The sequence below is a fragment of the Leiobunum rupestre genome, chromosome 1 (assembly GCF_980474605.1).
Source record: "Leiobunum rupestre chromosome 1, qqLeiRupe1.1.hap1, whole genome shotgun sequence".
Classification (NCBI taxonomy): Eukaryota; Metazoa; Arthropoda; class Arachnida; order Opiliones; family Sclerosomatidae; genus Leiobunum; species Leiobunum rupestre.
This window is the reverse complement of record NC_143384.1, coordinates 66742750-66762096: the sequence shown is the minus strand read 5'-3', so window position 1 is coordinate 66762096 and position 19347 is coordinate 66742750. Positions and strand designations below refer to the sequence as shown.

Genomic DNA, 19347 nt, shown 5'->3' with positions numbered 1-19347 from the left:
GTGTTACTTTTCAGTTTTAAAGCGATAATATTGTGAATAAGGCTTGGTTACGGTGCTAAGGGCTCGCAGCGGAGATTTCTGCCGCGAGATTCTAAGTTTAAAAATATTCGCGCACGGCTTGCGCGTATTCACAATGCATTTCGCGATGTTTATTTCAGAAATGCATAATTGAGGACGTAGCCACTAGGAGGTGCAGATTTTGAATTCCTACCTCTTACCGTAAAAAAATTTGGGCTAGACCTTACGAAAAGCTGATGATATTAGGGTGAGTGAGGGTAAGAATGGACATGGCGAAGTTTGGACACTTTTGAAAAATATTTAATTGAAAATTTATTCTTTGATGCCAAAGCGCAAAATTGGTCTCATTTTGAAGCCTTAAACATACCCTAAAACATGCAATTTATTACTAAATATTTTCACCGTAACAGATTATACAGCAAGTCTTGAAATAAAACAACTAAAATTATCTAAAAAAAATTCTTGAAATTTCATTGGAAATTTCGTTTTGTGGCTTAGGAAATAAGATATAGCATGTAAATATGAAATGGTGAGATAAAAATAAATTGTTTAAGTATTATTTTAAGCAATTTGGCGTTTTTCTAGTACACGAAATTTATAATTTAATGAAGGTTTTGCCTTTTTTATAAGCATTTAAATTAACTAGTGTAAAGTTTAAGATTGGACAGCCTACTTTGTTATCAATCACATGTCGATTGTATTCAATTTTAAACGAGGTAGGATTTAGTTTAAAGTCTTTCCTTGAAAGGAAACTTTAAAAACAAGTTTTCATATTCAAATTTCCCGGGAAAGCAGACGGCTGACTGTGTACGGCTGTGAGGTTGGAGCTCTACGAAACACGTAGCTATGAGGCTGCCTTGCTTACATTGCTAGTGAAGGAGAGTCGAGGGGTCCGACAGTCGACACTCTTTCAAATTTCGTACACGCCAGTGATTTGAAAAATTCCAAATTTCAAATTACGTATTAAATTTTAAAAAATCTTTTCAAATTTCTCAAATGTTTTGGAAAATTTTAATTTTTTTTATCGATTCCAACAAATTTCTCAAATTTAATAAATCTTATGAAATTTGATGGTTTTCCGCAAAATTTTTATGAAATTTGAATTGAAATTTTAGCAAATCTTGAGAAAATTCATAAATTTCTACGGGAAATTTAAGAAATCTTCAAAATTTAGAAATTTACAAAAAAAAACCCCGAAGGAGAAATTTCCAAAGATACCGTAAACTATTTCTGTGATAACTGGACACGGGAAGTATAATATGTAATATATTAATATTTTTATATATTAATATTGTAATATTACAATATCTACCCTTCTTGTCCATAGTTTTCCTAATAGTGTCCAAAGTTAGCACCCCCCCATGCTAATTAAAAACTATTTTGTCCAATGTTTGACTTACTCACTTCATTTCTTAAAATAATTATTGTTTTAAAAATTCACAAATTTAAATACCAAAAACCAGAATATATTAAAAATGAACATTCATTATTTGTATTTCAAATCGTTTTAAAATGGTCTACTCTCAATTTGTGTTTTTAAATCGAATTTTACAAAAAGTGTCCATTCTTACCCTCACTCACCATATACAATGTGTCATATTAAGTTTTAAAAAGTTCGGGCTCCGAAGTAGAAACGCGAGAAGAAAACGTGTAGGATGATCACTTGATTCTCGACGTTCAAACTTTGTGAGGGCTCTACTTTGCCTTTTTAATGAAATTTGTATGGGGAGATAGCGTGGATAAAGCCTAATTCCACTTAAATAGAAACAAATACTCACATGGTATTGCCATAGTAGAGTCCATGGGATCTGGGCTGTATTCTTCCCGCGGAAAATAGTCGATCTTAAAACACTTCACTTCCGTGAAACCAACTGCAATGAAAAATTCACAGAAATTAAATATACATTTTACGGATATACTAGTAATTTTAATAGTTTAATAGCACGTTTTTATTAGAATGTTTAATTACCAAAATATTAAAGCCTTTATCAAGCTCTCATCAATATGTAATAAAATTTTGTTCGTAATCGGTGTACAAGCCTGTAACTTTGACTGCACTAAAATGATTACGTAAGTGAGTACAGATTTAGCACTACCAAAGGCTGTACTCATTTTCATATTTATGTAATCGGTGTACAGATTTTCAGAGAGTGGTTAGCGCCTCGGATTTGTTATTTAAATTATGAAGAGGTATTTATAAAAAAATTGCATAAGAATTTATAAAATAATTTAAATCAACATTTAATAAAATTAAATCTTGAATATTTTTCGCTCTCGTTAAATCAGTAATTTTATTTAAAGGGTTTAATTCCAATAGGTTCTTTTTTAAGTGCTTTGAAATTTAAATTTATGCAATTCAAACGATAATGTGAGTCTGTTTCTGATAGTTAAATAAACCTGCAGCATTTTATTTAATGTTACATTATTTACAGAGAAGATATTTTACCAGTACATCAATCTGTATTTCTGACATTAAACATGTCATTTCATTTCATCTCTCTAATATCTGGAAACAATATATTTTGAACCAATTTTTCCAATTACCGAACAGAACTTATAATAATTTCATATATAAGGATGATTTGTTTACCTACCACTTTCAATAGAAAGCTAAAAATGACAAACTTATGTGGCTACTTCTTTTGGGATCTGCAAGCGTTAGCAAATTGTAAATAAAATACAAGTGCCTTTCATACTTTTAGTAATGAGTTTAATTTATTTCGTGATAAAACCTTTTAGTACAAATTAGATTTTTTCTTAAATCCAAAGTACGCGTACGCTATTGAAATCGACTTTTTGAGATAACTGCCACAAATACAAAGATTTCAAACATTTCTATGATGATTTTTGCAGAAATAATTAACTAGTAATGCATGAATGCAAATAAATGTTTTTAATGCATAGAACTTAAGAAAATAGTTAATGTTTTATCTTTAAGACTTTTATGATGATATTTACACTAACAACTTAATTTATAGCAATATGTAAATTGATTAAATTATTTTATTAATTAAAGATAAAGATAGAATTATATTTCGTTCTTCTTTTACGTTTATTAACTAATATTCACTCAATTATTCACTCATTTATATTTAACTACCAAGTTAGTTAAGAAATACGAGAATAAAACCAATAATATTAGTAAATAAATGTAAACGCATCACCTAGGATCATTTGATCTAGAACTTTAATAATAATAGTCTTTATAAAACAACCCTATAGACAGGCTAGTTCCAACTTAGTGAAAAATGCAGTTTTCGCGAAGCGAATTGACGCGTGCGAGTAAAATTTAGTGAAGCTCGAAGCTTCGACAAAAATTAAATTCGTCGCGAAAGTCTCGAAAATTCGTCAAGTGGGAACTCGGCGTTGTAAAATATCAGAAAAACTATTCAAAATAACAAATGGAGATGAATATTCAAACCAACAGTGTGTCAGAATTTATTGCCCGGTGTACCTAGTAACAAAGACCATACCACCGGAGGCCTATCATCATAGTGCCCTACGCCAGCGTCCCCAAGCCCGGACAGGTGACAAAGCCAGCATGGGTAGCAGAACCCTACTACTGATGGTCGCACCTTAGACGCAAGCCACTCAACCCAGCAGAAGGTGCAGCAATGGGTGGATCAATCCCCACTTCGCACACAGCAGTGGGATTGAGAGTGGATGCTATAGCAACTCCAGCCGACACCCTACCTACGTAGGTAAGGAGTCAAACCCTTTGGAGAGAGCTCCTAAAGGGGAACGACGAACACACAGCAGCCCAAGTAACCCGGCACAGCTGGCACCGGAGATCCCGGTGGACCCCAAAAGGCGGGAAACAGGACCGCCGTGCCCGCATATGGAGGCCCGCCGTCCCACAGCAGGCTACCCAATCCGCCGAGGCGGCCAGTTTGCCTGGACCCTCTCCGTTAGCCTGAACCGAAGCTCAGTATCCAGCCCAAACCTGACCGAAGTCAGAGGTATAGATAGGACCATTTGATCAGAGCTATCATCTCCCAGTGCGCCACCGCCCTTATGGGTTACAAAAGCCGGACCCCGACTCCCCGGTAAAGCCATCAGTTATTGCACACTCTAACCCATTTAGGGCCTATTCAAACCAACAGTGGAACAGTTCCAATTTGATACTACAACGAAGGCAAGTCTATATCCCATTATTTTACGAGGCTTTAATTAGAGTTAAAAATATGGCCACGTATAAAGTCCATTATTTCTAATTATAACTGCACGCTTCAATTTATTATCCGTTGATAATTAATGATTTAATTTAATCCCTCCGGGAGCTGAAGATAAAAACAGGGTGTTAAAGGTAAAGGAATCCGAGGAGCGTCAGTCTGCGTATTGGCGGACATCCCGGTCGGCCATAATGAAAAGCACGTAAATCTGTACTCGTAAAAAAAGGCTCACGCGCTTCGCTGGATCAATATTTGGTCGACGGCGAAACGAGGCAAGAACGATGTAGTTTCTTTCCTTTTAAAGGCGGCATAAAATGTCAACGCAAAGAGCAACTTAAGAGCCCGAGAAAATCTCGTATTTCGAAGTTTTCCAGTGATAAAAAAACTAAAAAGTAAATAGTTGAGTAGAAGAGAGGAAAAAAAAGGGCAGAGTAAGAAAAGTGAGAAATAAACTTTTCTTCGTTGGCCGTAGTCCATATTGGTTCCTGTTCTCAGCGCCACCTAGGAGCGCGGCGTGTCCTTCCTCTCGCAAAACGCGGACGATTTTAAAACTAGCCTCTCGAGTCACAGAGGGCGCTGGTGGCTTCTCTCCCACGCTTTATCGATTGAATTTTCATTTACTGAACCGAAAGACTTTTAGTTTGACCCCGTCCTTGGGAGCGGATCAAACTTTGACCCGGGGGTCATTCCAGCTAAGTTAAATATTGATTTCGTAAGTGTCATCTCGTCTTTCGACGAGGTGAGAGGGAACGGCTGGATCCCCCCGCAGACCCCACTCACCGCCGCGCACGCCCTCTATCGACAAAAAATCGAAAAGGGGATTTCAGGGTTCTTTCATAAATTAATCCATAAAACATTGCCTGTCACAGAAACTTATTATGTAAATGCACTATGAATGGGTCGGGAGCCGCTCGCCAAAGATTACCGCTTCTTCCTCTCCCGCCTTTCACGGTTTTTTCTCTTTGACTGCGCGTCCATAAGGAACGACCCGAAACTGCGAAGATTTGCGGATAAACTTTATCTGATTTGCGCGTGATTAGTTTGTCAGCCCTTCAGTTCGTTTCAGGTAAAAAAGGACTCAATTTTAAAATAAAAATCACTAATTCTATAGAACTCTGCGTTTACTTTACTTTTGAGAGTTAGAAATATTTAAGTAGAAGCTCAAAATATCATTTTAAAACCATTAAAGTTAAAACCAAATGTCACCAAAAATATACTTTTTCGTGGCATTTAATTAAAGCTGTTTTCTTTTAACATGAATAAATTAACCTAGAACTGAACCATTAATAAGGTAATGCTTTGAAAGTTTGGTTTTGTTTTATGTTAATAAGTATACTACGTTAAAATTATATTTTCGGAAAAGTAAGTATAAGTTAACCAATATATTTAATATATTTAAAGTTGTATATTTTGGCCATTTTCACAAGACTAGTAAAACCTTTCGAAATTTTTAGTCAAGGCTTAAGAAAATCTTAATTTTAATGTAATTTTAAATAATTATCATTTATATTGGTGAAAATGGCTAAAATATACCACTTAAAAAAATAGATATAGGTAAACTAATATTTCGATTTTAAAATAATGTAATATAAATATTCTTATTTATAAAACAATATTTAGAAATTAGTTTTTTTCTTCAAATGCTGTCCTACGAAGCTGCTTTGCAGTCATTGCCGACCATAGGCCGTAGCCTACGTTATTTAATCACCATGGCCTATGCTATAGACAAGGCCTGAGCAGTAAATTCGACCAGCATGCGCACCTAGCGGGAATTGGCGGCAAATTCGAAGGACCAGTAGTATAATTGTTTTGCCTGAGCATGCATGTTCCTTGATTAATTACTTAGGTAGTGATTCTACCATAAAATCAGTTTTATTTAAAATCACTGAACCCGTTTTTTATTTTAACTTATTTAAACTAATTTTAACAAGTATTAACCCCAGCTATATTTGTATGAATTAAAAATTTTAAATCATTATTTGAAACCAATAAGCTTAAATAAGTGTAATAAAAAGTTGAAAACTCTGTAGATAACCTTTTTTTACATCAAAAAACGATTACATCAGCACGAAATATCCAACATGAAAAATCTCTGTTGACGTTCGAATGAGAACTTCAACACTGAAATGAGATTAGTGGCAAGCTCGTTCTTGAGGTCACATTCAAGGAAAGCCACGCGTAGCCGGTGCACCCTTATTTCCATTCTTTTTGAAAAGGTAATTTGGCAACACGACCGCGTCGCTTTCATTTGTCTCTGGGGCGGTCGGCGAGCGAGCGTCTTCCTCCGCAGATGGGACATTCAAGAAAGTAGGTCGCATTAAGAGAAGCCTAGAACAGCGTTTATTCTGACCACTACTAATACGGCGCTGAACCGCTCTTTATACTACGAGAAAAACACCGCTTCGCATATAAATTTTCTGGACTCCGCTTTTTAATAACTTTTGGGTAGCCTCGCCAGCCCCGGTTGCCGAGCGTTTTTGACGCTTTCACGAGATGATTCCTGGATATGATGGTTTAATTTACCAGAAAATAGTTTTATTGTGGACGAAGATAAAATTTACAACGAGTCAAGAGAATAAGCTCAAAAACTGTGATGTCGAAAGGTATTAACACAGCTGTTATGGAAAACCGTTTTAATCAAGGATATTTCGTGTTTCGCAACTTTTGGAAATTACATGGTATTAACTTGAACTTTGGAAAATAATAAAACTAAAACTAACAGCAAATTAAAACAATTAAGTGGAATAATATATCTATCAACGGTTGTTATACACCGGATAAATAAAGGAACTGAATAAGTACGTTATAGCCGGGAGTAGTGGCTCGCTCCTGTAATCCCAAGCGTCTGAGAGGCAGAGTTAGTGGATAGCCGTGTGAGGACGACCACCAAACCCCGAATGGGGGGTCGGAATACTTCCGCCACGGGTGTCCCCACGTATCCCCCTGTTAATTAATCTCACCTTGATTAATCAGTTATTGTGTGTGTGCTGGTGTCAAAGGCCTAGGGTACGTTATCTGTATTTAGAAATTAATAACTTTAGAAACATTTTTTTTAAATTGTTCACAAAATTAAGTTTATGGATGTTAAATATTGATACATCTAAATTTTGAAACACATAATATTCACTGCTAAAATGCCTCTCTTAGATTGTTTTTTTATTTTAACTACCCAATTAAAAAATTACATTTTAGATACAATCACTTAATTCCAAATCTGCAATTTTTAATAAATATAAACGATACTAAAATAATTAATTAATTAAAGAAAATTATGAAATACATAGCAACCCCTTAACTGCTGGGTTCGCTATGGATAAGCTCAATGAACAATTTGGCCTTATTCAAAAGATTTTAATAAACCCCTTCAGGGGAATGATCTATATTCAGTGTTTATTTGAAACACTTTTCGAAGAGGATCTATTTGAAACTAACACCTACATGAAACAGACTGATCATAACGTGGAGCCTTTGATAGAATATTGCTAGAAATAAGAAAGTCAAAAGTGGTTTATACTTAAAGGGGAATTGTCACCAAAACCAAAATTTAAGAGGTTTTTTTACAGAATGATAGAATATATATTAATGATTATGTCCCTGAAATTTTATAGTTATTGGAAAAGTGTTTTAAAGTTACGCTATTTTTCCGCAACCTACATCAAACGGCTCCAAAAATTTCAGAAATCGCGGTTGAACCTACGTGCAGCGCCAAAAGAATGAAGCGGCAACAATTTGAGAAAGGGCGGCGAGTAAGGCATTTTAAAAACACGATAAACTACAATCTACGAATATAACTCGGTTAAAAAGCCAAGGAGAATGCCTTAGCAGACGACAGTTCCGACGGAAGAACGATAAAACCGGGGAAAATTATATTTCCTTCACGAGATGGCGCTGCAGGTAGGTTCAACCAAGTGGTTCTGAGATTCTTGAGTCGGGGGTGTTAAAACGCGAAATTTTGTAGCTATTAATAAATCAAATACGGGAAATATTTAGATGAAATTTTTGTATAACCATTTTCGGACGTCCTCTATCCATTTAAATGGTTTTAACCAATTTTAGGGTGGTGACTATTCCCCTTAAATACAAATATCTGAAGCACTGTATATTGTTAAAGCTGAAGGAATAATGCCAATATAATTTATATCATTTTGAGAGGGATATTTTATATGTAAGGGAAGAATTTATTTTAATTACAATTCAGAATGTTCTTTAAATGTAAATATATTCCCGTCAAAAGGACATCGCACTTCTTCTATGGGATTTGGCTTTCGACAGATTTTTTCAAAATGAAACATGTTGCTAAGCTTGATCAAAGGAGCAAAATTGTCGCTTGCCATTTTTCCCTAGATCTTATAGTTTGTCCAGTATCAGCGGTCAAAAGTGGACAGAACTTAGTATAGTCTATTTGTTAAAAGGAGTCACGGCCCATCGGTTAGCGCTCTACGCTCGCGCGTCGCTAGTCCGGGCTCACTACCAACAGAGTTTTCTTGCCAAGATTTTTACACCTCTACTTCATTATTTCTTTTCTCGCAACTTATTATTCGATAAATTTTCGTACGTGGAATTATTAAATATTCAATAGTTTATGAGCAATAAAAAAATAAAAGAAATACTAAAGAAATCAGAATATATATGATTAACCGTTTCGTTGAATCCCACAATCAACACTCGCTCATAGGTAAGAAACAGTCACTCAACAACAGATCAAACACTTATTTATCGATAAAGCACATACTCGGTTAAAGTCACGGTCACACGACAGTTAGGACTGAATACTTAACTATTTATCTACTGAGTTCGTTCATCGTGCGATCAGAACGTCGTACGAACAGAACGAAACCAAATCATTGAATTGGGAATAATACTGCTAGAATTACAATAGGGAAATATCACTCCGTAGCTTTGAGCATGGCCGCCATTGTGGCCCACAATTTGTGGGGGGGAAATTTTTTATCAATAGGAAAAAGCACGGGTGACGTAGTGGCACGTCATACTGTAAACTCCCTATTACGATTTCGATTGCCATGGTTACGCGGGACCTGTTCTTCTGAGAAGACTGTACGAAATTCATCTTTATAATTAGGCGGTAGCGCCATCTATATTTTGTAAAGTTATATGATTCGCGCAAAAATTCAATTGCAAAATAGTTGCCACCACTAGAGACAGATGCCGCCACGGTTGAACGATATAGTTGATAAAGTCTCAATATTGAATGAAATTGGTCCTGCGCCAGCCAGATTTAGTTGTACCTCTATTTATTCCCAACTCAATGAACCAAATACGACGCTCGGTTTTGGGAAGCACCCGGAATTTCGGCAAGAAACCTCTATTGATAGTGAGCCCGGACTAGCGACGCGCAAACATAGAGCGCTAAGCGATGGGCCGAGACTTCTTTTAACAAATAGACTACCCTAAGTTTCGTCCACTTTTGACCGCTGCTACTGGCCAAACTATAGGAGCTAGGAAAAAGTGGCAATGGACAATTTTGCTCCTTTGATCAAGCCCAACAACATGTTTCAATTTGAAAAAAAATCGGTCGTAAGCCAAATCCCAGAGAAGAAGTGCGATGTCCTTTCACCAAAACCTAGTAATCATTTACGTAAGTTTAAAAAAATTGAAACGGTGTCAAATAACGGCCCATCTTCACCGCGAGTCTTAGAAACTGTTTTCCTACTACCGTAAAGTTAATTTAAATCGGATTTAATAAATTTGAATTCCTCTAATATTAAGGATTAATATCGTGGTTCAAACCGTTGAAACTAAATAATGTTACACCATCATGCCGGTTTCACAATTTCAAAATCAGTAGCTGTTTCTCCGAACTGACTTTTTCTCACAAATTTGATTAAGCGTTGCGAAATTTTGCAAATGAACAATCAACAAGCCATTGGAATATTTTCCAAACACGAATGTCGAGGCAATCAAGGGCGCCTTTGGAGTTCGGGTTTTTGGCGCCATCTTCCGCTGATGCGTGACATTCGAGAGGGTACCAGTAAATTGCTGTTAGAAAAGATTTTCGGTTCTCGTTCGGCGGAGTGAAGCACTCTTTGAATTCAGAAATCTCGAGGGACGAAAGAAAACCGCCACAGATTTTCTTTGGTCGAAAGGAAGGTGAGAGTGTGAGAGAAACGAAATAGACAAAAAACGAGTGGGTGCCGAGAGAAGGAAGGGCTGCCCTGCAAGGCCTGTATCTCATCGAGCCAGAAAAAAAGGACACCGTTTTTTGCTTGGCTCCTTTTTCGTCGCTTCTCTCTGGGATACACGTTGCGAAAATTCGTTTTAAAGTCGTTCAATCCCGAGTTCGAGACGCGAACGGGATGTCCAACTTTTTCAATACAGAGAACCTGTTTATTTTCTTCCGCTGTAAAAGTCGCCCGCTTTCAACTTATTCCAGAAAATCACAAAAAAAGTTTCATCAGATTTTTAACACTCTTAGGCTCTTTTCTACGTTTTCTGACGATGTCAGCTTTGGTCAACCGTATTTTTTCGCTTCGATTAAAGAAGTTGGCAGACATTTGAACAGAGTAATAACCAACGAAATGTAAATATATGCCTTGACTATCGGTGATATTAACTAAATATCAATTGAAATAGTAGCTCAATTAAAAATTAATAATTGAATATCATAAACATAATTTGAAAACCATTTCCTATGTAAACACCCATATCCAAGTGCAATAAACTGCAGCAATAAATTAAAGACCAGTATTTTATATACTTAAAAGGGGTTAAAAGCTAGTTGACCAGGCTTATAAAAGGAATCTGTTGAATTAGATAGTAGCTATAGTATTTCCAAAAGGACAGATGAAATGTTCCCATCTGATACAATATAACATTTTATTGTGGTTTATAAATTAAAATTTCGCTGTTATCCGAAAAACCCTGATTATCTAAGTTATTGATCGAATTTTATTACTTTATAATTTAATATAGTCTGTAAAATACGTTTTTTGGTTTGCCGGGTGTTAGCTAAAATACAATTATATTAGTATCGACGGTTTGTATTTATATAAATACAATATACGGCTTTATCTGTTAAGCAAGGCACACGAAAATAAAATATAATAATAAAATATGAAAGTAGCTTTTTACAGAAATACACCGAAATTAGCGTATTTTGAAGTGGTTGTTTACAAAAGGAAATTATTGACCGCAGAAGGTACTGGGGGTATACTTTATAGATTAAAAGGTAAGTAGATACTTTTGAAACTTCAGAATGTTTGGAAACAAAATCCAAAGAAAACTTGATGAAACTTTACTATGTACTATGGAATTTTGAAGCTTGATTTTTTAGACTTGGTTGCCTTACCTCTCTTTTAAATAACAGTGATTATTTAACCGAGTACAAGTAGTTGAAAGTGATCGCTTAATTAAATAATATAACATGATAATACGTCTTAAAACAAAGAAACACGGTGTGAAATATCGAATTAAACTACGGGATTTAAATGGAATAGAATATTTGATGGTGGGTTTAAAGCCTAAACGGAAATATTTTCTACATCTTAATTTCAGATCATCATCTTGGAAGTAAAAGGAAACGCACTCCACACTCTAGATCTCAAATAACGTACGTTCTTGTTGAATTTGAGACAGTTTGCAAAAACAACGTTATCGAGGACTTCCCGAGACACTCCACAGGAATTTTCACGTTTGCTCCGGTGCAAAATGAGTACTTCACAATTTGAGCTACGTTGAAGCGCATTAACATTCCCAACTCAATAAATCGAAACTATTTCCGAATGTTTTTACCTTGCTCTTTTTCTACGAGAGCGCTAAATATTTTAAATCTTTGTTTAATGTCTTACAAGATAAAGTTAATGGTCAATGGCCCTATAAATTTCAAAATCGAAATAACCATAAACTACGATGCGAGATTTTATTTCATAAGAAAAACTTTTGGTAGGTGCTCGCTTAACTATTAACTGACGTTTCAATATTTTCAAAGCATAATAACCATTCCGTTTTAGATTACAACTACTTCTACTTGAATATTATATCAATTCTCCTATTTACTTAAATTTCAACCTGGTGACTTTCAGTAAAGAATTCCGAATCTCAAACAGTATAGTTAAGCTACAAGACTTTGACTGAAGAATGTTGGATAAAATTCCAATCCCATTTAGACTCGCATATTTGATATTTTGGTTTTATAATACAGATGCTACAGTACTTCAGTAGATAAATGGTAAGGTCACCGAATGAGGTCAGATTATCCATTATAAATACTTTTATAATGCGCATATCTAAATAATTTTGTTTTTGTTATTTTTAATGTTTCATAATCTTGATCAATCGTTTTTGGTTCAAGATTTTTATTTTTATAATGAAGGAGTTGACGAATGTGTAAATTCACAGTTTATAAGCAAAAGAAGCCTTTGTCCACATCAATCACGACTTCACTAAATTGCAAAAATGGTACAAAGGGGTAGTTATAGTCCAAGTTAGGCCTAAAGGGAGATAATTACGCAGAATACCCTGTTATCGTGTTAAGAAATGGTATATTTGATGGCGCATTTGGCAAAATAAATTAATAAAATTGTTTAAATGAAAATACAATTAATCTTTAACGTAGACTTAAATAAAAGATTGGAAAATTTTAATCGTATCATTTTCAAATGATTAAGCAAATAGCTAAATCGATATCTGCTCGGTTACCTTTATTTAACCTAATTCAAAGTACTTGGCACAGCGCTTAGCTAGAGTAATCGTTCGAAACGCACGAAGAAAGGAATTGCGCAGAGAAAAAGGGGCAAGCATATTTGCCTTTTATTTTATTTATAAAACGAAGCCATTGAGTATCCGTGTGCCCGCTCTCAATCTAGCTAGTATACCGTACACAGCAACGTTTCCCCCGCAAAATAGTGCATAGAGATATACACTATCATAGAGAAGAGGCTCTAGTTAATACGGGGGAAGGGTAAAGGGTGGAAGAAGGGGGACCCCAGAATGGGGGAATGAAGGGGGGAGTCTTAAGGGATGGGAGAGAAAATCGCTTACTTATCCGCCATTGCAGGAAATATAAGTTTTTTCTTCCGCAATCTATCAAGATTTCGGTCTGCACGCGCGGATTTCGTTCGCCCCCTTTCTTGCCCCTCCCAACCTTGTCGTGCATGCGGGCCTTATAGAAGAGCGCCGCCCAGTGGCAAATGCCCGCAAAGAGAGAGGGGAGAAAAACGGAAAGCAAATGCCCGGAGAGAGGCGAAAAAGTCATTTTGTTCCATATCTACTTCTGGGTAATCCCTTTCTCCTATTCAAAGGGTCCACCCTGAGCATTGCGAGATTCATTTCTCAAATTTGTTCGAGTAATGCGCGTCTTAGCATGCATATACACAACCCAAATTGGAAAACTATACTCCTTATTTGACTGCCAAGAAGAGAGGGCAAAAATTAAATTGACGTTCACCAATATTGTTGAAATACAAGCTCCATTAATTTATAGCTCTTTCGGTTATAATTTGGCAATTAGGAATGTAACGAAGCACCGCGTTTTTGCGATATAGATGATCGTTTGCTATGACAAAATATACACTTGAAATTGAACAAAACGACTTTGCTTACATTCTGGTTTTAGTAAATGTTAATTAATGTTGCGAAGATGAGTTATTACTATGTAGCGGTAATAATTGTAAACCATTTTTGCTGAGAAAATGCGATTTCTGTTTCAGTGTTCCTCTCAATTTACCGTGTGAACTAGAGCAAATTGGAATATACAAACTATCTCCTCATTGTGCATCCGGCGATATTTTCGTAAACCATTTTCGAATCATTTGCTTGAAAAACAAAACAAGTATTGGCAGTCAGAAAATATCCCCCGCGATAAACTTGTTATATCAGTAAAAATTTCAGTGTGAAATATAATTTTTTAAATTTACCATGCAAATTCATCCTAGGAATTTTAAGTGTATTTGATGTATTTAAATTTAAATAAATAGTACCCATAGGTTCTCTTATCAGGGTCATAAGTTTTCCAGTCCCCTAAGGTTTTCACCAAAATAATTTGGGAAACTGTCCCAATTTGAAATTTTGGTAGCCCAACATATTATAAACCGAAGTAATTTTTACTCTGATAAAATAATTCAAATTAAATAAACTATATCAGTTAAAAAGAATTTGGAGGTAATTCGGCTTAAATATGTCTACCACACTATCTTTGTACTCGTTGTACCGTTGATATAATTTCAATTGTGTCTAGGAAATATTGGAACAATGCAACTGGACGAAGTAGAATATAGCCGGCTGGCATCTCGGGAAACTTCCAAAATTGTAAGAATCCTAGCATGGGTTGTAATCCGCTGCGGTGCGAGTTAGTGAGTTACAACTAGTAAAGATGGGTTTCGTTCAGAAATGTTTACGATTCCCTTAAAATTCGAGGTAGGTTGGAAATGCTTTAAATAATACATTTTTCACAGTTGGTCTAAATCTGGAACGAATTTTCCAATATACAATAGTTGTTAAGGGTATTTTAATTATATTATAAAGAAATATAATATACAATAGTGGTTTAGGTAGGGGAACATTTTACAAACTTAAAAACCAAAGGAAATCTATTCAAAATAATACAAGGCGGCGATATTTCGCTACAAAGCCTTTGACAACTTCCTTTCCAATCTTTCGGCCATATTATTTGCATCTGTCTCGGAATTGGGTGAAGTCGACTCGACGTCGGAAATGTAATAACGTTGTTCCAGATCATACTACGTATTACTCGGCATCCGATGGCTATCTAAAATAAAAGGGTGTCTTGAATAATAACTATATAAAAGAGGAAAAATTAAAATACGGCGAACGATGATTTAATGTGGGCATTTTGGAGTACAAAAGCCCACCATCAGTTTATTCATAGTTACGATATTGATAAGTTTCGACATTAAAAGAGTAAAAACCATGTTAACCATGTTCAAATTGGCCAAAACAATCAAGGGATTTGGCGCAGAAAATTTAGATAATTTTAGCCTATTTCATAAAAACAATTTTTAATTTTAAATATGCGCAAAGATATGGCTTAAAATCGATATTACATTTGGAAAGGGTTCAAACAGATGTTGGTTTGCTTTTCCCAAAATATGTAAAACCTTGTTTCTCCCTAAGTATCAATAATTTAATTCTTGGTATTTTAAGTCCAAATTTAGGCAATCTGGAACATAACAGGTATTTTTACTAACAAGTACTTGGCGCGGTTCTCAGATTAGTGTTAGTCTGTTAAGCAAGGACCATTATGGATTAAACTATAAATTATTCCATAGACCAATATGAAGAATATCACTCAGGAAAACTAAAGTTTTATGTGAATCAAGGTTTATTATTTTCTAGAAATACTGGGTCATCAATTTTTTTGCAAAAACGAAGTTTTACCCGAATTTTTAAATTTATTATGCCTAAGGTCCAAATACTTAAGAATGAAATTGTTGATGTTGTGTACTAATTTTAATACATGGTTTAACCGATAATGTTTGTATTTATACGTATGGATAATTCCTATTTTGAGACGACTTTTGCATTGCTACAAATCTCCAACGTGCTACGACGTTCTAAAAAAATAAAATCATTAGTTCCCTAAATTTGACATCCTACAACGTGATTGAAGGGCACTGGGCACACCGGTGACATTATTATTTTCCCCCAAGGGGGAATTCGACCCTGATTATCATGAATCGTCTGAACATATTCATTGTGGGTAAACATTTTGTGGTATCGATATCTTGTAACCCATGGTACTGTTAGTTTTTTTTATTATCGTAACATAATAAATAAAATTTTAAACTTCAGTATACCAAAGATGTCAAAAAATACAATAGTTTTAAATTGCTTAAAGGGGAACGGCCAAGCTTTTCCAAATATGGCCTTATTTCCGTATCAAAAGATTAACAAGACGTTCAATATACTAACGCGTACCTTTTTTGTCTTGAAAAAATAGCTTTTGGCCCAAAAAATTGAAACGAAAAATAACGCGAGGTGTTCGGGTTTGAATTTTCGCCGCCATCTTAGGGGCTGCCGCCAGCGCCCCTAACACCGTATGAGCGATTTGCGAACTATCCTCACTTTTAAAATCGCGCAATTTAGGCTTAGGTCTCTTATAACTGGAACGCGCCGCGCGTGCCAAACAAATTTTTTGCGTCTTCAGCAGCGCGCGCTTTTACGTTGTTTTTCTGTCTCACCGACTTCTCACCAGGTGTCGCGGCGGACGCGTGCTTTTCGATTTCCCGAAATTTCTTTATTTTATTAAAAATTAACCACGCAATATTTTTTGATGTGGTTTTCGCCATAAATTTTAGTTTTTAATGAGCTATAGGGCTATCTTACTGGTTAAAGCTTGACCGTTCCCCTTTAAGAGTGTATCGGATTTTACTAAACCAGCATTGAGTTCACTATAGTTTATTTCTTTTAGATAAGCCACGTTATTAAAGGTATTTATTTTGTATAATATTGAATCCGGTCAATGTATATATGGTTGCCCCTTCCTCTCACAAGGATTTGTTTTATATCATCGTGGCTTTAAAGGAAAACTATGCCTACAGGCGGCGCACCCTCAACACGCGGTTTCTCATTGTCCAGATGGCATTTTATTAGATTTTGTCCTACTCTTTTAGCCTCGTATAAACCCTACATAAATTATGTAAAAGTGCCCCAAAATGTCCCCTCGCCAAAATTCACCTTTTTGCGTCTCTTCTGTAGAAAATAATATCAAATAAAATTCCAAGAAAAGAAACCCGCTTTTCGATTTCTTCAAGGGAGTATATTTTACATCGAAAAATCGTTACGTTATGTTTCTAACGAAAGTAGCACCAGTTAGGCCTAGTTTCTGTAAGAACCGCTGACAGAAATGCGAAATAATGTAACTGTATACTTCCCTTCAAGAGAACTAATTTGAAATTTCGTTCAGAGAGACGGTGTGACAAGCGAATATGTTTCCACGAACTGCTCATCAGAAAGATGGAAAAGACACGTGTCGAATCTGCACGGTCCGTCGCGGCCAGGAGCACCCGTACTCGTTCTTAAAGGCGTGTCTCACCTTCGATTGAAATCTCTTCGCGTGTATTCGATACGGACGTGGGGGTATTGAAATATCGAAAATTTTCAACTGTGACAGAATTTATTTTCCTAAGCAAAAAGAACGAGCATTTGGAAAAATGGAAAGATTTGACCGAATACGCCGTCAGCTTCCTGCTTGTTTATTTTAGTTGGCTTTCCATTTTTACCATTTTTATCTCGCGTGTGTATATACACAACAGTATGGAGGGAGGTTTTCTCCAGAGAAGGTGTTATATTCGATAAATTCTAACAAAAAGCCGTTTCAAACTAATGCCGGGCATAAATTCAGGCTTTGTATTCGGGGCGGCGGCATCGCATTGGCCGTTCTCTCTTCCGGACCTATAAGATGCTATAAAAACAATGGAATGAGTTTTCTGAGAAGAAACTATCAGTCGCGTCACGATTCCGTGACGTCGACAATAAATCCTGCTTATATTCCAAGCTCGCCCAAAAAAAGGTGGCGCCATTTCAACACTTAAAGTTTTCTAGACGCCCAGCCTCCGATTGAGACTAATATCGAAAAGATATCATAACCGTTATTGGCGTGGATACTTCTCCTTTTCTAAATGATTCGTGTTTATTAACAGGTCCATTACTTTTCGAGAAGGTCGTTTTGCTTGTAAACATTTTGACAATTGTTATTTCTCTGACCAAAATTTTGAGATGGTCGATTCATTGCCAATAATTTTGAGAAGGTCATTTCGTTGGACAAAAATTTTGAGAAGGTCGATTCATTGCCATAAATTTTTGGAAGGTCCTTTCGTTGGCCAACAATTTTGAGAAGGTCGATTCATTGCCAATAATTTTGAGAAGGTCATTTCGTTGGAAAAAAATTTTGAGAAGTCGATTCATTGCCAATAATTTTGAGAAGGTCATTTCGTTGGACAAAAATTTTGAGAAGGTCGATTCATTGCCATAAATTTTTGGAAGATCCTTTCGTTGGCCAACAATTTTGAGAAGGTCGATTCATTGCCAATAATTTTGAGAAGGTCATTTCGTTGGACAACAATTTTGAGAAGTCGATTCATTGCCAATAATTTTGAGAAGGTCATTTCGTTGGACTAAAATTTTGAGAAGGTCGATTCATTGCTATAAATTTTTGGAAGGTCCTTTCGTTGGCCAACAATTTTGAGAAGGTCGATTCATTGCCAATAATTTTGAGAAGGTCATTTCGTTCGACAGCAATTTTGAGAAGTCGATTCATTGCCAATAATTTTGAGAAGGTCATTTCGTTGGACAAAAATTTTGAGAAGGTCGATTCATTGCCATAAATTTTTGGAAGGTCCTTTCGTTGGCCAACAATTTTGAGAAGGTCGATTCATTGCCAATAATTTTGAGAAGGTCATTTCGTTGGACTAAAATTTTGAGAAGGTCGATTCATTGCTATAAATTTTTGGAAGGTCCTTTCGTTGGCCAACAATTTTGAGAAGGTCGATTCATTGCCAATAATTTTGAGAAGGTCATTTCGTTGGACAAAAATTTTGAGAAGGTCGATTCATTGCCAATAATTTTGAGAAGGTCATTTCGTTGGACAAAAATTTTGAGAAGGTCGATTCATTGCCATAAATTTTTGGAAGATCCTTTCGTTGGCCAACAATTTTGAGAAGGTCGATTCATTGCCAATAATTTTGAGAAGGTCATTTCGTTGGACAACAATTTTGAGAAGTCGATTCATTGCCAATAATTTTGAGAAGGTCATTTCGTTGGACTAAAATTTTGAGAAGGTCGATTCATTGCTATAAATTTTTGGAAGGTCCTTTCGTTGGCCAACAATTTTGAGAAGGTCGATTCATTGCCAATAATTTTGAGAAGGTCATTTCGTTCGACAGCAATTTTGAGAAGTCGATTCATTGCCAATAATTTTGAGAAGGTCATTTCGTTGGACAAAAATTTTGAGAAGGTCGATTCATTGCCATAAATTTTTGGAAGGTCCTTTCGTTGGCCAACAATTTTGAGAAGGTCGATTCATTGCCAATAATTTTGAGAAGGTCATTTCGTTGGACTAAAATTTTGAGAAGGTCGATTCATTGCTATAAATTTTTGGAAGGTCCTTTCGTTGGCCAACAATTTTGAGAAGGTCGATTCATTGCCAATAATTTTGAGAAGGTCATTTCGTTGGACAAAAATT

At 35.7% G+C, this 19347-nt stretch overlaps 1 protein-coding gene across 1 annotated transcript in view; it reads right to left on the bottom strand.

Annotated features, from left to right (window-relative positions):
- Positions 1-19347, bottom strand: part of stg1 (stargazin-like protein) — a 112882-nt gene that overhangs the window by 14699 nt on the left and 78836 nt on the right. Inside the window, exon 2 of the mRNA XM_090171044.1 lies at positions 1797-1889. Within this exon, the coding sequence (XP_090027170.1) occupies positions 1797-1889 (93 nt within the window). The remainder of the gene's footprint in view (positions 1-1796; positions 1890-19347) is intronic.